This window comes from Drosophila pseudoobscura, chromosome X (genome assembly GCF_009870125.1).
Source record: "Drosophila pseudoobscura strain MV-25-SWS-2005 chromosome X, UCI_Dpse_MV25, whole genome shotgun sequence".
NCBI classification, from domain to species: Eukaryota; Metazoa; Arthropoda; class Insecta; order Diptera; family Drosophilidae; genus Drosophila; species Drosophila pseudoobscura.
In genome coordinates, this window is record NC_046683.1 from 44597024 (window position 1) to 44615781 (window position 18758).

At 47.7% G+C, this 18758-nt stretch overlaps 6 protein-coding genes across 8 annotated transcripts; 4 read left to right on the forward strand and 2 right to left on the reverse strand.

Annotated features, from left to right (window-relative positions):
• Nucleotides 1–824: 824 nt before the first annotated feature.
• On the reverse strand, nt 825–2316 carry LOC4812807 (peritrophin-48-like). Its single transcript, XM_033382282.1, has 2 exons — nt 2205–2316; nt 825–2102 (listed from the first exon to the last, which is right to left on the reverse strand). The coding sequence occupies exons 1-2, from the start codon at nt 2212–2214 to the stop codon at nt 1030–1032; spliced, it is 1083 nt and encodes a 360-aa protein (XP_033238173.1). The 5' UTR covers nt 2215–2316; the 3' UTR covers nt 825–1029.
• A 1129-nt stretch (nt 2317–3445) lies between these two features.
• LOC117183180 (peritrophin-44) lies at nt 3446–5504 on the reverse strand. 3 transcript variants are annotated; one of them, XM_033382284.1, is made up of 3 exons: nt 5083–5191; nt 4278–4995; nt 3446–3810 (listed from the first exon to the last, which is right to left on the reverse strand). In XM_033382284.1, exons 1-3 carry the CDS (start codon nt 5087–5089, stop codon nt 3501–3503), a joined length of 1035 nt encoding a protein of 344 aa, XP_033238175.1. In that variant the 5' UTR covers nt 5090–5191; the 3' UTR covers nt 3446–3500. The 3 variants fall into 3 exon arrangements, with proteins under 3 accessions (XP_033238175.1, XP_033238176.1, XP_033238174.1); XM_033382285.1 differs by lacking the exons at nt 3446–3810; nt 5083–5191 and adding an exon at nt 5406–5504 and having other exon boundaries at nt 3913–4995; XM_033382283.1 differs by lacking the exon at nt 3446–3810 and having other exon boundaries at nt 3913–4995.
• Nucleotides 5505–7736: 2232 nt separating this feature from the next.
• LOC4813811 (peritrophin-44) lies at nt 7737–8940 on the forward strand. Its single transcript, XM_001353269.4, has 2 exons — nt 7737–7832; nt 7894–8940. Exons 1-2 carry the CDS (start codon nt 7826–7828, stop codon nt 8895–8897), a joined length of 1011 nt encoding a protein of 336 aa, XP_001353305.2. The 5' UTR covers nt 7737–7825; the 3' UTR covers nt 8898–8940.
• Nucleotides 8941–10516: 1576 nt separating this feature from the next.
• LOC6900423 (peritrophin-44) lies at nt 10517–11870 on the forward strand. The gene is made up of 2 exons (XM_002134778.3): nt 10517–10635; nt 10826–11870. Exons 1-2 carry the CDS (start codon nt 10629–10631, stop codon nt 11833–11835), a joined length of 1017 nt encoding a protein of 338 aa, XP_002134814.1. The 5' UTR covers nt 10517–10628; the 3' UTR covers nt 11836–11870.
• A 162-nt stretch (nt 11871–12032) lies between these two features.
• LOC117185142 (possible lysine-specific histone demethylase 1-like) lies at nt 12033–16196 on the forward strand. Its single transcript, XM_033385176.1, has 4 exons — nt 12033–12447; nt 12518–14169; nt 14242–14780; nt 14837–16196. Exons 2-4 carry the CDS (start codon nt 12575–12577, stop codon nt 15478–15480), a joined length of 2778 nt encoding a protein of 925 aa, XP_033241067.1. The 5' UTR covers nt 12033–12447; nt 12518–12574; the 3' UTR covers nt 15481–16196.
• Nucleotides 16197–16572: 376 nt separating this feature from the next.
• LOC4812868 (uncharacterized) lies at nt 16573–18756 on the forward strand. The gene is made up of 3 exons (XM_033385177.1): nt 16573–16952; nt 17011–18110; nt 18176–18756. The coding sequence occupies exons 2-3, from the start codon at nt 17322–17324 to the stop codon at nt 18704–18706; spliced, it is 1320 nt and encodes a 439-aa protein (XP_033241068.1). The 5' UTR covers nt 16573–16952; nt 17011–17321; the 3' UTR covers nt 18707–18756.
• Nucleotides 18757–18758: the final 2 nt, after the last annotated feature.

The window sequence follows — 18758 nt, forward strand, 5'->3', positions numbered from 1 at the left end:
ATGACTACTTTCCGGCCTCTCTTATTTCTCAGAATTCCCGCTAATCGGAGGCCATATTTATTAAATACACCAAATACACAATTATCTATACACTAAAAAAATAAAAAAAAAATAAAAAAATAATAAGTATATCCTTTATGGATACTAGAGCTCTACAGCAGATTCCGAATCATGTGGAGGAACATAATTTTTCTGGCAAACACTCTCCTGAAGCGGGTGCCTGCCCACCTGTTCAGTCAGTGGCAAGATCGGAACACGGAAATAGTATAAAAGTCAGCACCCTCAAATGTTGAATCTGTTATCGGGCTATCAAATAACGGTATGGCACCGAATTCTTCGAACCCGAAATCTGGCGACGATGGTACTCTTTTAATTAAAATTGAAAATTGATAATGTCTGGGCACTTGAACTGTAACGAAGAGCGATTGCCAAAAGCGGTATGCGGCATGTGGTATGCGGCGTAATTTGATGGGGAAGGCCGTACCCGTACCCCGTACCAAAGAACTCTTCTGGAAGGAACCTTATCGAGGCACAGCTCGAGCTCTGCAAATGAACATTTGCTGTCTCCTTCCTCTGGCCACGTCCCCATCTCCATCTCCATCTTCGTCCCGATCCTCATCATTCGAGTGGAGTCCCATCATGGACTACGAAAGAGGAGTATTCAAATCATTCGAGTAAAATGATGCTGAGGAGGATGACTAGAGGTGAACGTGGATCGTGCATTCTTCGATCAGGCATAAAACAGTCCTATCATTTTATCGTTAAGTTGAACTATGAACTAGCCCCTATAGTAATATATAAACCGGCATAGCTATTGGAAGGAATTGGAATGCATTATTGAAGTTTAATATTAATAAAAGTATGCAAAAAAAAAAATTCAAAATTACAATATCTCGTGTTCTACCGTGTTGGGAAAATGTTTAATCGTGCGTGCTAGTGTTGCTTCCATGTATGCCCATCCTCTAACTTGTGACCTCCACCATGATACGCTCGGGTTTTATTTTAATTTACGGGTGAGCCAATTACGGGTTAGACAATCCTCGGCGAGCAGGCAATGTAGTTGTAGTTGATGGGCGTGCAGCCCTGGCTGCGCTCATCGAAGTAGTAATTCTCCGGACAACGGCCGGTGCCGGCGGTGACGCCGCCCGAGCAGCGGGCATATTTTTGGCAATCATCGACCACGTTCACGTACGACATGTTATTGCCCACGCAGCGGTCCAGCAAACAGCGAACGTTGAGACGGTCGCGACAGGAGAGTTTCTCGATGTCAAAGTACTGGCCGAGGGCGCAGCTCAGATGCTGGGGCTCCGTGTCGTACTTGCCGTTGACGGGTTTGCCGCAGATGTAGTAATGGCTGCAGGACTGGTCATCCGCGTGGTATCCAGCGGTTCTGTTCAGGCAGTATGTGTTCTCCGGCTCCGGCAGGGCGGCCGTGGCATAGCAGGACACCAAATCGATGTCCACGCAGTAGCCCCTGTTCACGTCGTAGGCCTTCTGAGGTTCACACTCGCGGGTGTGGAGGATATCGTTTATGCACTCGTAGTACCTCTCGCAGTGCTCGGTGTGAGCCAGGCGCGTGTTGTTGGGCAGGGCCCGACATGCCGGGCTGGTGTGCGTCTTCTGGCTCTGCGGGCACGTGTACTGGTTGTTGTAGACGCAGGAGCGGGAAGTGGGATTGAAGATCAGCTCGCTGGGGCAGTTGGCGTGGATCTGGGTGTGGCCCTGGCAGAGGATGTAGCCGCGGCAGTTGCTGCTGCTGGGGTCTTGCACGAAGCTGCCTTCGGTCTCGTTGGCGCACAGGTTAGCGGGGGCACCGACCTCCACACCTGTGTAGGGACACCTGACGCTCGCGGCCACGTTGCAGCGGCCCAGCTGCTTATTGTAGAACAGTCCGGTGGCGCAAGCGCCTTGCTCCAGGCTGGAGCCGTTGGCCGGGCAGGTCACCCAGTTGTCGCAGGTGGTCGGGCGCAGGAAGCTCGTCTCCCACGGCAGCAGGCTACAAATCTCCTGGACCGAAAGGTAATCGAACTCGTCGATCGCATTGCTGCCCAAGGCTATGGCTGCCAGGCTGGCCAGAGCGAGCAATGACAGGATTCCCCTAGCTGCATTTGAGAAACACCGGAGTGCACCGGAACGAAGGTGAATGCGAGGGATGAAGGAGTGGATAATTGGAGGGGAAGGCACCCTGGCGGCCTGACACCTACCTTGCTTCATAGTCTATATCCGTGCGGAGGAGAGTTTTATTGGTATCCTTGAATTTTAATTGCGGTGCGATCCCTTGTGAGCAGCAACCAAAACGTGAATGATGCGCTGTCAGGGGGCCGCCTCCCCCTTAAATATGCAAAGAGCATTCTGCTCTTTTCTTCGGCGAAAAACAATTTCCAAAATGCACCTGACTAGGGAGTCGCTTGTCGCGGTGTCTGATATCTCAATCAGAGGACCAGATAGCATTCGCACTCCGATGTACGATAGTGAGAAGCATGTAAATTACACGGCATAACATTGTCATTGATCTCATTGGCACTCGAACGGAGCACCACCGACACGACAGACACCATCAATATACAATATACAATATACTCGTACGACATACACGTACAAGTACACGTAGAAGATGCGATATCGGATTGATCTGCACGGCATCGGCATCGGCATCGATAGCGAGATTGGATGTGTCGGAGATGAGAGTGAGAGCCGTGGCATTGATATTGCCATTGAATACCAGGCACTCCATGTCATCAGCAGTCGATGATGGAGTGTCGAACGACGAAGGGAAATTGAATTACTTAGAATACCGTACTGATAAAATCTTGATTGTTTTTCCCCCTTCTGATGGCTCCATTTTTTGGAAATATACGAGTATGTGCATGTATCGTTTTACCAAATGTCCATAGCACTCTTGTTGAGGTTGACTCCTGCTGCCACTATTAACCATAGCTCATTATTAAATGTCCACAGTTTCATAAATATTTTGGAATGGTCACAAGTTCGGATCAGTTTGCGATGATTTACTTCTAAGCAGAAGTAATGATCAAACCTATGAATCAGTTCTTAAAATTCAATAAACGTAAGTGACCTCTATATTTCTCTACATACTAGAGCTTTGCTGCAAAAATCTTTGAGCATTTTATAGCACTTTCTAAACTCTCTAAAAACTCTCTCTCTCTAATTGTTGCCACACTATCTTTTATCGGTACTCTCTATTCTTGCTCTGTTCATCTGGAAGAATTTTCCGCTGTAAGTGGATGGGTAATAGGAGCCATAGATCGGATACATTTACAGCATAAACTCCGATCAAATGACAACTACAGCATCACCTCTACACCTCTAATAGTCTTCGAATTCTGCAGATCTTTTTTTTAGAATGCTTGAATGAGATTATCCATAGAAGAATACTTTCGAATTTCTACATAAGCTATTTCGCCTAATTATTAAATTTGAATTGAGTTGAAATACCATTTCAGTGCCGAATAGAGCATTTATTAGGGATTAAGGTAATTTTATGTGCTTGCCTCGCAAATAGTGTAATTAAGTGGTTTTGTTGTGCATATGTTATGTACCTCATCGTAGTACTTGTTTGAGCTTGGACAGTAGTTTGTAGCGCTGCTCGAGCAGATTTCATACTCCGTGCAATTTGTATTGAATACAGCCATGAAGGGCGAAGCAACATTGCCGCAACGGTTGAGTGAGCAGGCGTAAGCAGCGGGTGACACGCATTGCTGTGGCGTAGGATCGAAATGGGTTCCAAATAAACACGAATTCCAAATTCCATCCTCAGTAGTTGATGTACAGTAAAAATACCCATAGCATGTTTTTGATCTTTTTTTTAGAATGCTTGAATGAGATTATCCATAGAAGAATACTTTCGAATTTCTACATAAGCTATTTCGCCTAATTATTAAATTTGAATTGAGTTGAAATACCATTTCAGTGCCGAATAGAGCATTTATTAGGGATTAAGGTAATTTTATGTGCTTGCCTCGCAAATAGTGTAATTAAGTGGTTTTGTTGTGCATATGTTATGTACCTCATCGTAGTACTTGTTTGAGCTTGGACAGTAGTTTGTAGCGCTGCTCGAGCAGATTTCATACTCCGTGCAATTTGTATTGAATACAGCCATGAAGGGCGAAGCAACATTGCCGCAACGGTTGAGTGAGCAGGCGTAAGCAGCGGGTGACACGCATTGCTGTGGCGTAGGATCGAAATGGGTTCCAAATAAACACGAATTCCAAATTCCATCCTCAGTAGTTGATGTACAGTAAAAATACCCATAGCATGTTTTTGTATCACTCACATAGAAGGTTGTGGCTGAACCGATAGCTTTACCGTCTTTGCACACGCCACTAACTTGCTGTCCAACAGTATAGGGACTGCCTGTATTACTACCACTGCTGCCGGAACCGCCAGTGCATGGGTTGGTGGATTGGCAATTTCCGCTGCCCGCGCTGTAGAACGTGTTGGTGGGACATGATCCTGGTGTACCGTATCCGTTGTTGCACAGCAGATAGGAGCCGCAGTTATTTGGGTCACCGACGAAAATATCATTTTTCATGAAACGGCAGATGGAGTCCTGAGGACAAGCCGGTCCCCAAATGCAAGCATTGCTGTGGGCGGCATAGACTCCGCCGGTACCGCAGCTGCCGTAGTCAATGGTGCCGTTTCCGAAGCAGTAGCCATACTTGTTGCAATCATCGGGCACTGCCACATACATAGGAGACTTGGCGGCGGCGCAGGTAGCCACCGCGCTGGTGGTGCAAATAGTTGAGTTGGCAAATCCGCAGGTTGAGGTCTGGGCATTGAAAACAAGGCCGTTCTTGCAAGTGTTCCAAGACACCAGCTTCTGGCCCTGGCAGTAGCCCCATCCAGTACAGTCGGCGGGGTTACCCACGTAGCCGGAGCCCGACCACTGGGCGCACAAATCCTCCATCGAGTAGCTGGACACCTGCCCGGCCAGCAGCAGACAGGCCGCAAGGGCGCAGACCTTCATATTGAAACCTGCAAGGGTAGAAGATCGAAAAGATAGAGGGTTCAGTTACGGTTTGGATGCCACGCAGGACTCCTCGCCACCAGTCCGAGCCCTACCTCCCATTTGGATCGGACTTGGAGTTAATTACGACAGATTCACTCGGTATTCGATATTCCACTTGAGAGAGCGATGCTGGTACTAGCCTGACCAAAAGCTGGCTGTGCGCTTTTATAGGCGCTCTGCCAAACCCTGCCAAGCACAGCCTGGCAGCGCGTTAATTAAAAAATTGTCAGACACTCCAGCAGCTCCGCAGATAAGCCATCCGGCAGCAACGCAGAATATCGTATTCGTAATTAAAATTCTGAGTCGAAGTCGGAGTCAGAGTCAGAGTCGAGCGATAAGATTTGTTCCCGTCCCCGGACTATGGTAAACCACGCACCTTTCATTATTGTAATTGTACTCGCACTGGTAGTCCCCGTCAGTGGCGCTGGACGTTTAATGTTATACTAGCGGACTCGGCCACCGTAGACCGCCTTTTAAGCTATAATCGGCACCTGGACAGCGTGCCCTGTCCGTGTCTTAGTAGCCAGCTATTTTGACATGACACCCCTGACGGAATTCGGATAATCAGAGACTGATTGCGTGCGTTTTCTTTGTCTATAATTGATTTTTAATTTAATGGCATGGGACTTATTGATCACTTTACTCGCTGCCTTGATATTTTTTACTATCTAAACTTTCATTTTCCAGCGATCCTTGGTCTTTTTCTCTTCTACGTTTCACCGATACTACATATATGTATATATATGTATGTATATATATGTACATACATATATCCTCTCTCGTAACCAAAATAATGAATATATTTTTAGATATTCGCTCACTGAATGGTACTTTTATTTAAGGCAGCTTTATCGTATATTAATTAAAGTGGTCTGGTAGCGTCTATAATCATACTGATAAGACCTGAAATTCCTTGAAAAAGTCATCTGATAAATGAATTCATGCATATTTTCTATAAACCCATAAACATCGCATAAAAACGTTGCCAAAAAATCCGTAGGGATGGATGGTCAGTTTACGATAATATGAATTCGTCATATAAAGTCTCTGTTTTAAGGGTCTATAAGAATTATCCGATCACGACCCGTTTTTTTGAATGCCCTACGTACATTTAACAGGCTCAATCTTGATTTATTGTCGTTGAATGATTGATTGCCTGTTTTGGGTAGCAGTTATGGTATCTTATCTGCAGTTCGGATTGCCCCCTACAATTTTCTGTTCTCCTAAAAGCAAACTTTATATACTAAAATATGATAGACCCGAAAGTATGCACCATTTTATATAATTATGCAAACAGATCGTAAGAGCATAGAGTTCAAGGAGATACATATGAATCAAAACTTAGCCCCAGTCCCCTTCATTCATGTTGTTCATCAGAGCACCTACTCCAGCACTCATACGTAAGTATCCTTTATTGATATTGCGGGTCTCAATGTGGTATTTGATCAAGCCTTCACCTTCACCTTCAAAAAGCTCTTGAAAGCTCTCATTCTTTAAATTTAAAACAAGTATTGCACAAAATTTTTGTGTTCAAATCAAAAAAAATTCCAGTCACACCAAAGAAAAAATCACTTTTTATATAATATATATTTATTACTAAAAGCAGTTATACATATGTATTTACGAGCATGCACCTAAATAGTGCTTAGTGATTTTATGACTTCTTTCGGCGGCACACCAACTGATGACCGCATTACACCAGTGTGCCGCTGCACACGCATTGCGGAACAATGGTTTAGAATACAAAATAATGGTTTGTTATAGGGCGATGTATGAACACCGCCAGCTGATCGAAATTCTGCTGCCTATTTCCATGCTCGTTCTCTCCTGCTTATTTTCATGCTCGTTCTCGCCTTCTTATTTTCATGCTCGTTCTCGTTCTCTTTCCTTGCCAGTTATCTTATCTGTTGTATATACGTTGTCTTTTACCAATTGTCAATGGCAATTATAGTAAAGTCAAAATTTGTATTCTATCGGCTGCGTGATTAAGCAATGGACCTCTATTCGAAACGCAATCATTTTTCAGCGTTGAATGAGTATGAAAAAATATTCTAGCTATTATTCAAATCTTATTATATTCAGAATTTAGTCAATGAACTGCTTGCAGAATTATTTCAAAGGAAAACGAATCAAGCCTTTAGGTTTCAGCGGCGACCTGCTTCAACCAGAGCTTCAGGTCTAGTGGATGCACTCCATGCTGGATAAGTTCTGGGGAAAGCGAACCGACGCTGCACTGATTGACTTAAAATAAAAATAATAACCGACCAGATCTTTTTTGTCGTGCCTTTGTATTTAGAGATATATGTAGGTTTGAAAGCGTCATACCATCTACATATGTCATATACCCCATATTCGATTACATTTCAGAGGGTATTTTAATCATAGTTAGTAGCTTATCTTTCTTTTTATACCCTTCCAAAGAGTATAGCATTGCAGCCAAACCATGCAGAAACCATGAGGTAGCAATATATTTACACGTATTCCCGAACACTAACAGCCACGACGACTTAGCCAGGAGCGGAGATTTTTTCAGCGTCGTCTTATGAGAAGTCAAGTATCCAATAAATTACAAATGTTCTCATAAATTGTCTGCGTTTTGTCGTTCTGCAGGGTGTTTAACTTCCAACAAAATCAAAAGCTAAATAGCTGCCAAAAATGATTACTGATCCTTCGATATGCGAGGCAATAAAGCCAACCGAAGTGCGAAATGTGTGACCTGTAATAGCCATTAGTTCGGCACCAGTCGCCCTGCCGAGCACATCATTCCACGACTACTTATACTGAAGATCGCTTACAATGAGAGGTTGGTACCGTCGCGACGGTAGATTTGCCAGAGTAATATTTCTCCATGTTTTCCTTTGCAGCTTTCGGAGCACATCTTAACCTGGCAGTGGTGATGGGCCCGGCTCTGCTGATGGTCCTAGCCTGCCCCATGGCTGTTGCTCGAGAGGAGGACATTTGCAGGTTGTTCTCCAACAACACGGTAATCCGTGACCCCGACTCCTGCAGCCAGTACATCACCTGTATTGACTCTGTCAGCATTTACGGCTCCTGCAGCGGAACCACGCCGTTCTTCGACAAAGACACGGGGAAATGCGTAAAGAAACTGACGGACGACACGTCGTGTTATGTGTCCTGCGTGAATGCCACAAGCCAGTTCGTGGCTGACCCGAAATCCTGCTACGGATACTATTACTGCCTGGACCAGGAAACGCCCATGTTCGGCACCTGCCCGCAGGACACGCACTTCAATGCCACTACCCAGACCTGCACGCGGCTCTACGAGTCGGATTGCACCGCCAGCGACTTCGAGTACTGCAACATCGTAAAGAACAAAGTGAACTTCGACAACCTGCAGTCTTGCGCCAGCTACCACGTGTGCGAAAAGAACCTCTTGAAGACAAAGACCTGCTCGTCCCAGTACTACCAGGCCAGCACCGGCGATTGCGTCGCTAAATCCCTGGTGGACTGTGTCGCCCATCCACTGCCCAGCAATGTGTGTGGCAAGGCAACGAAGCCGTATGAAAACAAGTTCGTCTCGGATGGAGCCACATGTCGGGGATACTTTTTCTGCGCCAAGCAGTCGAATGGCACCCCAGATCCCAATCCCACTTGGAACCAATGTCCCCAGGACACCTTCTTCGACGCCAGCACCGAGACCTGTCGCAGCCCTAATCTCGTGAAATGCACAGAGGATCGCTGTGACGGTCGTTCGCTTCCCTTCGTGATCAGCAGCACCAAGGGCTGTCGCAACTACCTACGTTGCATCGATGGAGTAGCTTTCGACGAGCAGTCATGTGGCAATCTATTCTTCGACGAGGCAAAGGGCGGCTGTGTCTCCAGCGTTGTATCCTACGCCATATGCTAGATGTTGCTATACAATAAACCGCAGAGATTTAATAGTGCTCATACATTTATTTTGTATAGTACTCGTAGAGGGTACATATATGGTCGGGAGTGCTCATCCAGTTGTTATGGAAACTATGTTCAAGTTTTCGACCGGCTGCATCGCCAACGCCGGATGACAAGTAGACTTTTGAACAGTACTCTTAGCTGGAAATCGCTTAAAGGTGTTTATTTTTAATGAAATCTAAGACGTGCTGGTTAGGACTTTATGACTACGGCCATTGTTTCACTTTCGCTTTGGCCATCATAAAATATTATGGCGCTTTCGATTTCATGGCTATCAGTTGGGGCTTGTTTGGAAACTGTTTACGTTCTGATTACAGAAAACAAAAAAAAAAACAAGGGGGAACTTTGTGAGTTGCTGCTGCAGCCGCAACTCTACATATCTACCCGGTACATAGTCAGTATGGCTACATTGAGCGACAAAGAGTGCGTGCGAGAGAGACAGAAAACGTGTCTGAACGTGTCGTCGGGCGCTGCGAGGCCACTGCCAATTGATTAAGGAACAAATCAATAAAAATTATCCGGTCTTATCCAATCTGGTAGATATGGTCATTCTCTATGATTGTAGGTCTCAAATTTGTTCGTATCTTCAAATTTGTGGATGCCACAGATTTTCATCCTTTGCGGGGGTGGAAGGGGGTGGGGCGAAATTGTAAAATCCTCTTGTGCAGGTTCGATATCACAGGAGTGTGGATACCAAATTTGTTGCTGGAGCTCTTATAGTCTCTGAGATCTAGGCGCTCACTTTTAGCGACAGGCAAAGCCGACTGTGAAACGTGTGCGTTAGAGAGAGACAGACCGAGAGAGAGTGAAATTTGTTCATCATTCTGGCTATAATAATATTACTATCTGGTTTAGATTCTGCAGTCTAGAAAATATAGTTACTTTCTGCGATTCTGGTTGGTTTGGTTTTCCCGTACAAAATTTCGTTGCTTTAGCTCTTATAGTCTCTAAGCACTAGACGCTCATAGGGACGAACAGACGGACGGACGGATAGACATGGCTCAATCGATTCGGCTATTTATGCTGATCAAGAATATATATACTTTATGGGGTCGGAAACGCTTCCTTCTAGACGTACACACATCCACTTTCACCACACATCTAATATACCCCTATACCCATTTATAGTAACGGGTATAACAAAAAACAATTAGGTGTTTTGCCTTATCAGGCAGTGGCAATACCCACAACACAATCACGATGTGACTACCGAACCGTGATTTATAAATATCAATTAATTAATAGCCTATAAAATGGCATTTACGATCAGCAAACGGAGATCTCTGCAGAAACACCGCCAACGCACCATGCAGAACTACGAGTAGTGTCGCATCCAGGCTTTTTAATTAGTGAATTGTTAGTGTCTGCCTGCAGTGGAGCAAGGAGCATGGCCATAGGATCTACAATAAGTGGACGAATATATCAATGGCTTTGCGCTCTTTTGCAAGCATCGATAAGATTCGCACACCTGCTATTAATGGGGCAATAAAGTGTATAGGGTGTGGTGTATTTGGTATATGGTATCGGTATCAGTATCAATAGTCATGTTCCCTTCTTAAATAAAAACTTTTTCCATTCGGAAATCTCCATTTAGTTGGCAACAATTGCTACTAGAAGCCACATCAAATACTTCATATTTTTGTTTTCTTCTGGAAATTAAACGGAGTTTCCCAATAATTAGCACAGAATGCTATGTAAGTTTTTATCTGCTTGCAATCCCAAGGGTAGAAATAGACAACAAAACAAACAGAGATAGGGTGCCTTTCTATTGGGGACCTTGAATACTAAAAATATACATACTTATATTGTATACTCAATATAAGGTCGGGGATGTATCCCTAATAAATGAATATTCATGAAATCAATCTTTCTTGTCTTTGGTAGCGAAAAACGCTTGTGAGGTGCTGTTTGGAGCCTGCCTGCTGATCTTCTGCCTGCCGGGCTTCTCGGAAGCCGTTGGCGATTACTCGGAGCTGTGCCGCCTGTTCAAGAATGGCACCAACATCCGGAAGCCCGGCACCTGCGACGAGTACATCCATTGCAGCGACGGCGAAGGCATAATGAAGTTCTGCGAGGGCACCACGCCCTACTACAACAGCATCAAACAGGAGTGTGTCAAGGAGCTCTCCAACAGTCACTTGTACTGTGGCAATCGGTGCGAGGGCCGGAACGGCACCTGGGTGTCCGATCCGACAAACTGCGAGCAGTACTTCTACTGTCGTGATGGCGTGCCGCTGGCAGGTGCCTGCCCCATTGGTCAGCATTTTAGCGAGTCGAGCCAGGCGTGCATGCACGGCGTGGACTCGCAGTGCGTGGACGTGGCGAACATATGCGAGATCCTGCCGGAGAATACCGCATTTCGGTACGAGGATGACTGCAGCTACTACTACGTGTGCAAAAACTCTAAGCAAACGCTGACTAAGTGCAAATCGAAGCTCTACTTCAATGTGGAGACCGGCGACTGCGTGGCGCGCAATCTGGTAGCCTGTGATGCCCACTCCAAGGAGGGGGTATGCGCCGCCAGCAGCAAGGTCGTCTTCAAGTCGGATTCAGCCACATGTCGTGGATACTTTATCTGCAAGGCCTTCGGCACTGTGGCCGACCTGGATCCCTTGTGGAACCAGTGCCCGGAGGGCACCTTCTTCGACGAGGGGCGCCAGCTCTGCGGCAAAGCCACTGACGTGGTGTGCACCCACAACCGATGCGATGGCAGGGGCACCATGCTGGTCGTCAGCAGCAAAAACTACTGCCATAACTACATTCAGTGCGTCGATGGCCTGGAGGTGGCGGAGAGTACCTGCCACTTTGATCACTTCTTCGACGAGGTGATTCAGGCGTGCAGCAGCAAGATCATCTACGACAACTGCTGTGACGAGCAGCCCAATAGCAGTTAAGATCGGATCATAATTACAGAAAGATTAACCACTGACAAAAGAGGGGACGTGTTTTTCCTGATTCGAGGCGTTCTGATATCAACGTTTGCAGTTCCCAATTTAAATAGCAGTTACACAAACAAACAGTCTGCCCAGTTTTTCTACTGTAGTGCGTTTCCCTGTGACCATCGATAGGTATTATGTCGATAGGAGATTAGTGTGACCAATTGTATATTATGGGAAAAAGTCAAATAGAACGCGTATTTCGGCACATAAACAATTTTACAATTTGCAATAAAATAAAATGTCGAAAAAGCGATTGAAAACGTTAACGTAAAATCAAAAGCATTGTGTGTGTCAGGCTTGTGGGTTCCAGAACTAAGCTACAAACCGTTTCTTGTCGATTATTTTCGCAACAAGTCGCGCCCAAAGGAACGGATCCGACCCCAACCGCCAGGCCATTCCATTCGCATCGTTCGCCGCAACCAAAACGTGTCGCAAAATCAAAGTTAACTGAAGTTAAGGATAATATTTGAGATGCATTGGACCCTGCCCAGCCTCTAGTCGCCCGATCCGGCTCAGTTGTGCGCGGGCCAGTGGCCCCCCAGCTTCTGACTCCCTGCCTCCTCCCTTGTAAGTTGTGTCCGTCTATGTATCCATCTTTTTCGCGGCCGCATTTCATTTCGTTTATGCTACGACACAGGGCGAAGAACACAGATTCCCCATCGCCGACTCCCAGAGGATTCGGAGGAGACCTGCGATGAAGACAACCCAGGCCATCGGCGGTAGCAACAGCGCCAGCGCCAAAGTGCCCATAGACTACGTGACTCTGATCAGCGACGACTCGGATGGTGAGCCATCCCCGAAGAGGACAGCCTCAGCACCTGCTCCTGGCAGCCAATCGAAGCAAAAAATCAACGACGATGACTCCAACGATGCCCTTGCAACCAGCACCAGTGCCAGTGGCAGTGCCAACGCCAACGCCAACGCCAACGATGAACGTCGTACGAGTCGCCGCAACAAGCCCAAAGTGGACTACACAACAAACAAGCCCAGCACTAGTGGCGAGGCGGCAGGCAGTGAAAAGGGCAGCGCTGGACCCACGGCCAGCACCAGCAACCCGTCGGGGGAGAAGCGCGTCCAGGCCCAGGCACAGTCGGAGCCACGCTCCCGCAAATCGGAGACTACTGCTGCTGGGGCATCTGCGGGCGGGGGTTCGGCCAACTCGGGCACGCGCAGTGCCCCATCCACAAATGGAGAGTCGCGAAACCGGGATATGGGCACGCCCACAGTGCTGTCAGGGGAGGAGGGGGCTGTGTTTCAGTCCCGCTTGCCCTTTGGGAAGATGACCCCTAACGAGGAGGCCTGCTTTCCCGACATCAGCCGCTCGGGCATACTGGGACACCGCGTGTTCCTTAACATCCGCAACAACCTGCTCCACATGTGGGTGGAAAATCCTAAGCTGCAGCTGAGCTTCAGGAGCGCGCTAAAAGCACTGCCGCCGCCCTTCGACAGCGAACCGAACCTAGTGCGGCGCGTCCACTCGTTCCTGGAGCGACATGGGTTCATTAACTTTGGCATCTTCAAGCGCCTAGTGCCCATTCCGGCCAAGAAGCTGGGCAAGGTGATTGTCATCGGTGCGGGTATCTCCGGGTTGGCCGTTGCCCAGCAGCTGCAACAGTTCGGGATGGACGTCATTGTGCTGGAGGCTCGGGATCGAGTGGGCGGACGCATTGCCACCTTCCGGAAGAACAGCTACATAGCGGACCTTGGGGCTATGGTGGTGACGGGTGTGTACGGCAATCCGATGACCATATTGAGCAAGCAGATCGGCATGGATCTGGTGCCCATACACCAGACATGTCCGCTCTACGGCCCGGACGGCAAGCCAGTGCCAAAGGAGAAGGACGACGTCATTGAGCTAGAGTTCAACCGACTGCTGGAGTCGGCCAGCTACCTGTCCCATCGCCTAGACTTCAATTATGCCGGAGACTGTCCTGTGTCGTTGGGCGATGCTCTGGAGTGGGTCATAAGCATGCAAGAGATGCAGGCCATGAACAAGCGGGCGCAACATATGCAGGATATTATTGCTGCCCAGAAGAAGATCATCGAGCACCGGAAGCGGATTAAGGCCGTCAAGCAGACCATCGACGCCCTCAGAACCGAGCACATCTCCATGGTGAAGAAGCGCTGCCCAAAGGGCGTCGAGAGCGACACGAGCTACGCGAGACAGGAGTACAACATACGCCATACCCAGGTTAAGCTGGAAGACACGGTCAAGCAGTTCAAAGAACTCCACGACGAGAACAAACGGATGGTGTCCAAGCTCCACGAGCTGGAGCAAAACAAACCCAGGTAAGTGGCTAGATTCCGTCTTGATTCCTCCTGAGCTGCTTCCACGGGCTAATGCATCCGAATATTTTCCAGCGATGTGTACCTCAACACACGTGATCGCCTCATTCTAGACTGGCATTTTGCCAACCTGGAGTTCGCGAATGCCACGCGACTGAATAACCTGTCACTGAAGCACTGGGACCAGGACGACGACTTTGAGTTCATTGGCCACCACACGACCGTTCGGAATGGCTACTCTTGCGTGCCCGTGGCGCTCACCGAAAACCTAGACATTCGCGTCAACAGCGCCGTCAAGGAGATCAAGTACGGCCCCAATGGCATTGAGATTGTGGCTGAGAACATGAAGACCAGCAACTCTGTGATGACATACAAGGCTGACCTTGCTGTCTGCACACTGACTCTTGGGGTGCTGAAGGTAGCGGTGGCCGAGGAGGAATCCCAGCAGAAAAACACTGTTAAGTTTGACCCCCCTCTGCCGGACTGGAAGCGGCAGGCGATACGTCGCCTGGGATTCGGAAATCTGAACAAGGTGGTCCTCTGCTTCGATCGCATCTTCTGGGATCCCAATGCCAATCTCTTCGGCCATGTGGGCAGCACAACGGCTAGTCGCGGTAAGTGATTACCGGAATACCACAATCAGAAGTATTTGCTAATCGCTATGATTTAGGGGAAATGTTTCTCTTCTGGAGCATTAGCTCGTCCCCAGTGCTGCTGGCTCTAGTCGCCGGAATGGCCGCGAATATTGTGGAGAGTGTAACAGACGACGTCATCATCGGTCGTTGCATGTCAGTTCTGAAGAACATTTTCGGCAATACCTCTGTGCCCCAGCCAAAGGAGACGGTGGTCACGCGCTGGCGCAGCGATCCATGGGCTCGCGGCTCCTACAGCTACGTCTCCGTAGGGTCCTCTGGGAGTGATTACGACCTGTTGGCAGCACCCGTCATACCGCCGCCTGCCAGTGGGCAACGCTCGAGCAAGGACGCTGAGGGGCTTCCGCGGTTGTTCTTTGCCGGCGAGCACACGATACGGAACTATCCTGCCACAGTACACGGGGCCTACTTGAGCGGGCTGCGCGAAGCCGGCCGCATTGCTGACTACTATCTGGGGTATCCGGAAGGAACGCCGCCCAACATTGGCTACTCCGTCGCTGAGGCGGCCAATGCCGTGTGTGTGGGCAATGTTGTCAAGCTGCGCGACTTCTCGCCCAATCTCACCGATTCGCCAGCATCCAAAAAGTCCGAGGAGAACTCAAACTCAAACACTGCCGAGCCCGAGCCCGAGACCGAGTCCGAGCCCACGGAAGTGCCGTAGCTCACGAGCGTAGGAAGTAGTTTAAGTGTTTCAATTAGCGCAATAGCATCATCAAATAAGCCATTTAGTTAAGGAAGTGTTGTAATCTTGAATCTGTAACAGTTTTAGTGTTTGTATTATAGAATCGGCTTGGCTATATGATAGGAAGAGTTTCAGGATAAGTTAGACCTACGTAAATACCTAAGACTATTCCAGATAATTTGGATAATGCTAGAGACCATTCAACCAATTATTTTATTTAGCAATTAAGCAACAAAAGAAGCAATATCACCGAACATAGAAAAATATCTTTCACTTGCATCAGTCCGAACAGAACTGCTCGGCTTACCATCTATCCTAATTCTGATTGTCCTTTCACAGAACCGGTTGATGGGCAAAAATAGTCGTTCATACTTATATATTTAAGCGGATCAATCGAAGGCGCCCAGCTTGTGGGACAGCTGGAATACCTCATTTAAGACAAATCTACTTCGAGATTCTGAGTGTTTTTACATTGTGGAAATCTGGTTCCCATCGATCTATCAGTGGAGTATCGTATCCCCATCTAACTAGAACTCTTATTCCTATGATAATTTCGTATCCTTGTAGGTATATGCATGTATGTACATATGTAATAACAACATATTTAAGGCACAAATTAGTATAGCTACCACACTGTCTACGGTTTTAACTGATCGAAACATATTTTAAAATAAATACAAATACAAAAATTGAAATCAAACAAATAGGGGGTAAAATATGGAGAATGTACATTTTTGTTGTTATGTATACTTTTTTTTTATAAATAAATATTTAACGATACAGATGTGAAATGTAAAATGTAAAAACTATACACACGGCTACCTAATTAATTCATTAGGTACTTCCTTCCGGTTGTGGCATACACTTACAGGAATCGAGCATACCCAGCCAGTGGGCGGTATCAGAAAGCGAAACTATATTTTGGGTCTCTCGGGCAGTTGGGCAACACGCATTGCTTTCGTAATTGTGTCGTAGGTTCAACGACCTCCGGTGCGCCACCGTACCTATTCAATGGCAATGAAAGCTAAACCTTTAACCAAGCGAAAGCTTTCGCTTCCTATCTATCTCCCTCTCAAGCTAAAGCCTCGAGTCGGTCGCGGGAGGGAGTCCGTCCCTCTCAGCTTCGATCGTACATTTGGCGAGCTATTCGGAGAAGAGAGTGCACATTCGTGTGTCAAGTTCATCGTCCGATTGCTTAGAAACCTACCTGGTCATAGTAATGCTTCCCCCCAGAAATTGGTATGACGAGCGTTCAAGTTTTTGCTATTTTTTTTATTTTTTTTTTATGGAATGCTCTTCTAACTCGTTGAGTGTGTGTACGAGTGTATGTGAGTGCACATGCATACAGGCCGTTGGAAGTGACCTTGAGCCAGGGCAACGACACATCACCCGAAACTAATACTAACTGAGGACCAACTGAGGCGGAAACTCGGAGTGTGAGGCGCCTTCAGGTAGGACCCGAGTGCCCATCATAGCAGATATATAAACGATAATCACGTGAGCTGGCAGGGCGGGGAGTCCCCGCGCACCGCGAACTGCTACAATGCTTTCAGATCATAAGAATTTTGTTTGGATTGATGGCTCGGAGAGGCTGAAATCCTGAGCGCCGCTACAGGATCGCCATCCCCTCCGACTTCACACGGCGATACGACCGACTCTCTCGCACCACCCACGATGCAGCAGGTAACTATCACCGAGAGCTTTTCCCACAGAGCCAGCCAACTATAAAACCCGGAACGAGAGCTGCAACAGGGCCAGTCGGAAAGATAGATTCATTCGGCGGTGACGAAGAAGCTTCAGAGTCTAACAGAAACAAAAGCATGACTGAGAGTGATTGTGAGCTGTCAAGCGCTGTGAGCAATGCTCTTTTGGCCCTATATCAACGCCAAGATGTGTCGCTAGTCGCGCAGCCAATAGCGGGCGTCGGAGAGAATGCCTACGGACAGGTCCTGCTCGTGAGTTGGCCAACAGAGTCCAAGGCGAAGAGGGTAGTGGTCAAAATGGCGCCCAAGAACGAGGCAAGACGACAACACATGCACGTAGTCGACTATTACGCCCGAGAAGTGTTCATGTACCAGAACGTGTTCCACACATACCGCGAATTAGCGGACGACCATAGTGCCTTCACAGTGGCACCTGAATTGCTGGCATCCGGATTGCAGGCGCCCGACGAGTTCCTGATCTTCGAGGACCTGTCCCAAAACGGTTTTCAGACAAACCCACGCAGCTCTATGCCCACCTACGACATTGTGGTGTCCACCCTCAAGGCGGTGGCCGAGCTGCATGCGTGCTCCTTTATCCTACAGCAACGCAATCAGGTAAAGTTCAGAGAACTGGTGGATCATGTGCGGCAGGACAACCTATTCACGGCGAACATTGAGACGGTGACTATCGAATTTGGCAAGGCAATGCTGAGGCGCACTCGACTCATGCTGGAGCAGGACGAAGCGCGGGACGACGACACAACGCCTATGATGGAGGTGCTGGAACGCTGTGAGAGGAATCTAAAGGCCCTAACACTCTACTGTGTGGACGGCGCATCGCAGTCGCCTCACGCGGTCATCTGTCATGGCGACTTCTGGAACAACAATATTCTGTATAGGCACGAGGTTAGCGCGCAATTTTCGATCTCAGTCGTAAGCCGAGTCTATAAGTAGTCCCATCTTCTCCACAGACTCACTCTGATCTGGCGGTTGAAGCCAAGCTGATCGATTTCCAAATGTCTCGTTTTGCCCCACCTGTTCTAGACCTTGTTCACTACCTATTCGCCTGCACAGAGAAGCAGCTGAGGGATGAGCACCTACCAGCCTTTCTGAACATTTACTACGACACGTTGAGCCGGAAACTGGGCTCCTGCGATCTGAATGCAGACGATATCTATCCGCGCACCGTCTTCGACCGTCAATTGCAGCTCTTTGGTGTATTTGGCCTGATAATGGCCGCGTTTTCCTTGCCCTTCTTCATATCCAATGCCAACGAAGTGGTCAACATTGATGAAGTCTCCGAGGCCATTCAGGATCTGTCTGCATCGGCCACCGACGCCCCCAAGTGCCGCGAACTAGTGGAAGAGTTTGACATGCTCAACGAACGCACATTGCCAATTTTCAAGAGGCGTATGACCGATGTCGTCCGGGATCTGCTAAAGTACGACATGACCCCACCGCTTTATCAATTCGATTCGACTCGTGATGATGATATCTGTTAACAGTATTAGGTATTATTGTGTGTGTGTATATATGTATGTATGTATGTATGCT

Coding starts and splice junctions, on each gene's coding strand:
- LOC117183180 (XM_033382284.1), bottom strand. Junction 3,811..4,277: donor TATGTGAGTGATACAAAAAC/ATGCTATGGGTA, acceptor AAGATCAAAAAC/ATGCTATGGGTATTTTTACT.
- LOC4812868 (XM_033385177.1), top strand. CDS start 17,322: ATGACTGAGAGTGATTGTGAGCTGTCAAGCGCTGTGAGCAATGCTCTT. Junction 18,111..18,175: donor ATATTCTGTATAGGCACGAG/GTTAGCGCGCAA, acceptor TCTTCTCCACAG/ACTCACTCTGATCTGGCGGT.
- LOC117185142 (XM_033385176.1), top strand. CDS start 12,575: ATGAAGACAACCCAGGCCATCGGCGGTAGCAACAGCGCCAGCGCCAAA. Junction 14,170..14,241: donor CTGGAGCAAAACAAACCCAG/GTAAGTGGCTAG, acceptor AATATTTTCCAG/CGATGTGTACCTCAACACAC. Junction 14,781..14,836: donor CAGCACAACGGCTAGTCGCG/GTAAGTGATTAC, acceptor GCTATGATTTAG/GGGAAATGTTTCTCTTCTGG.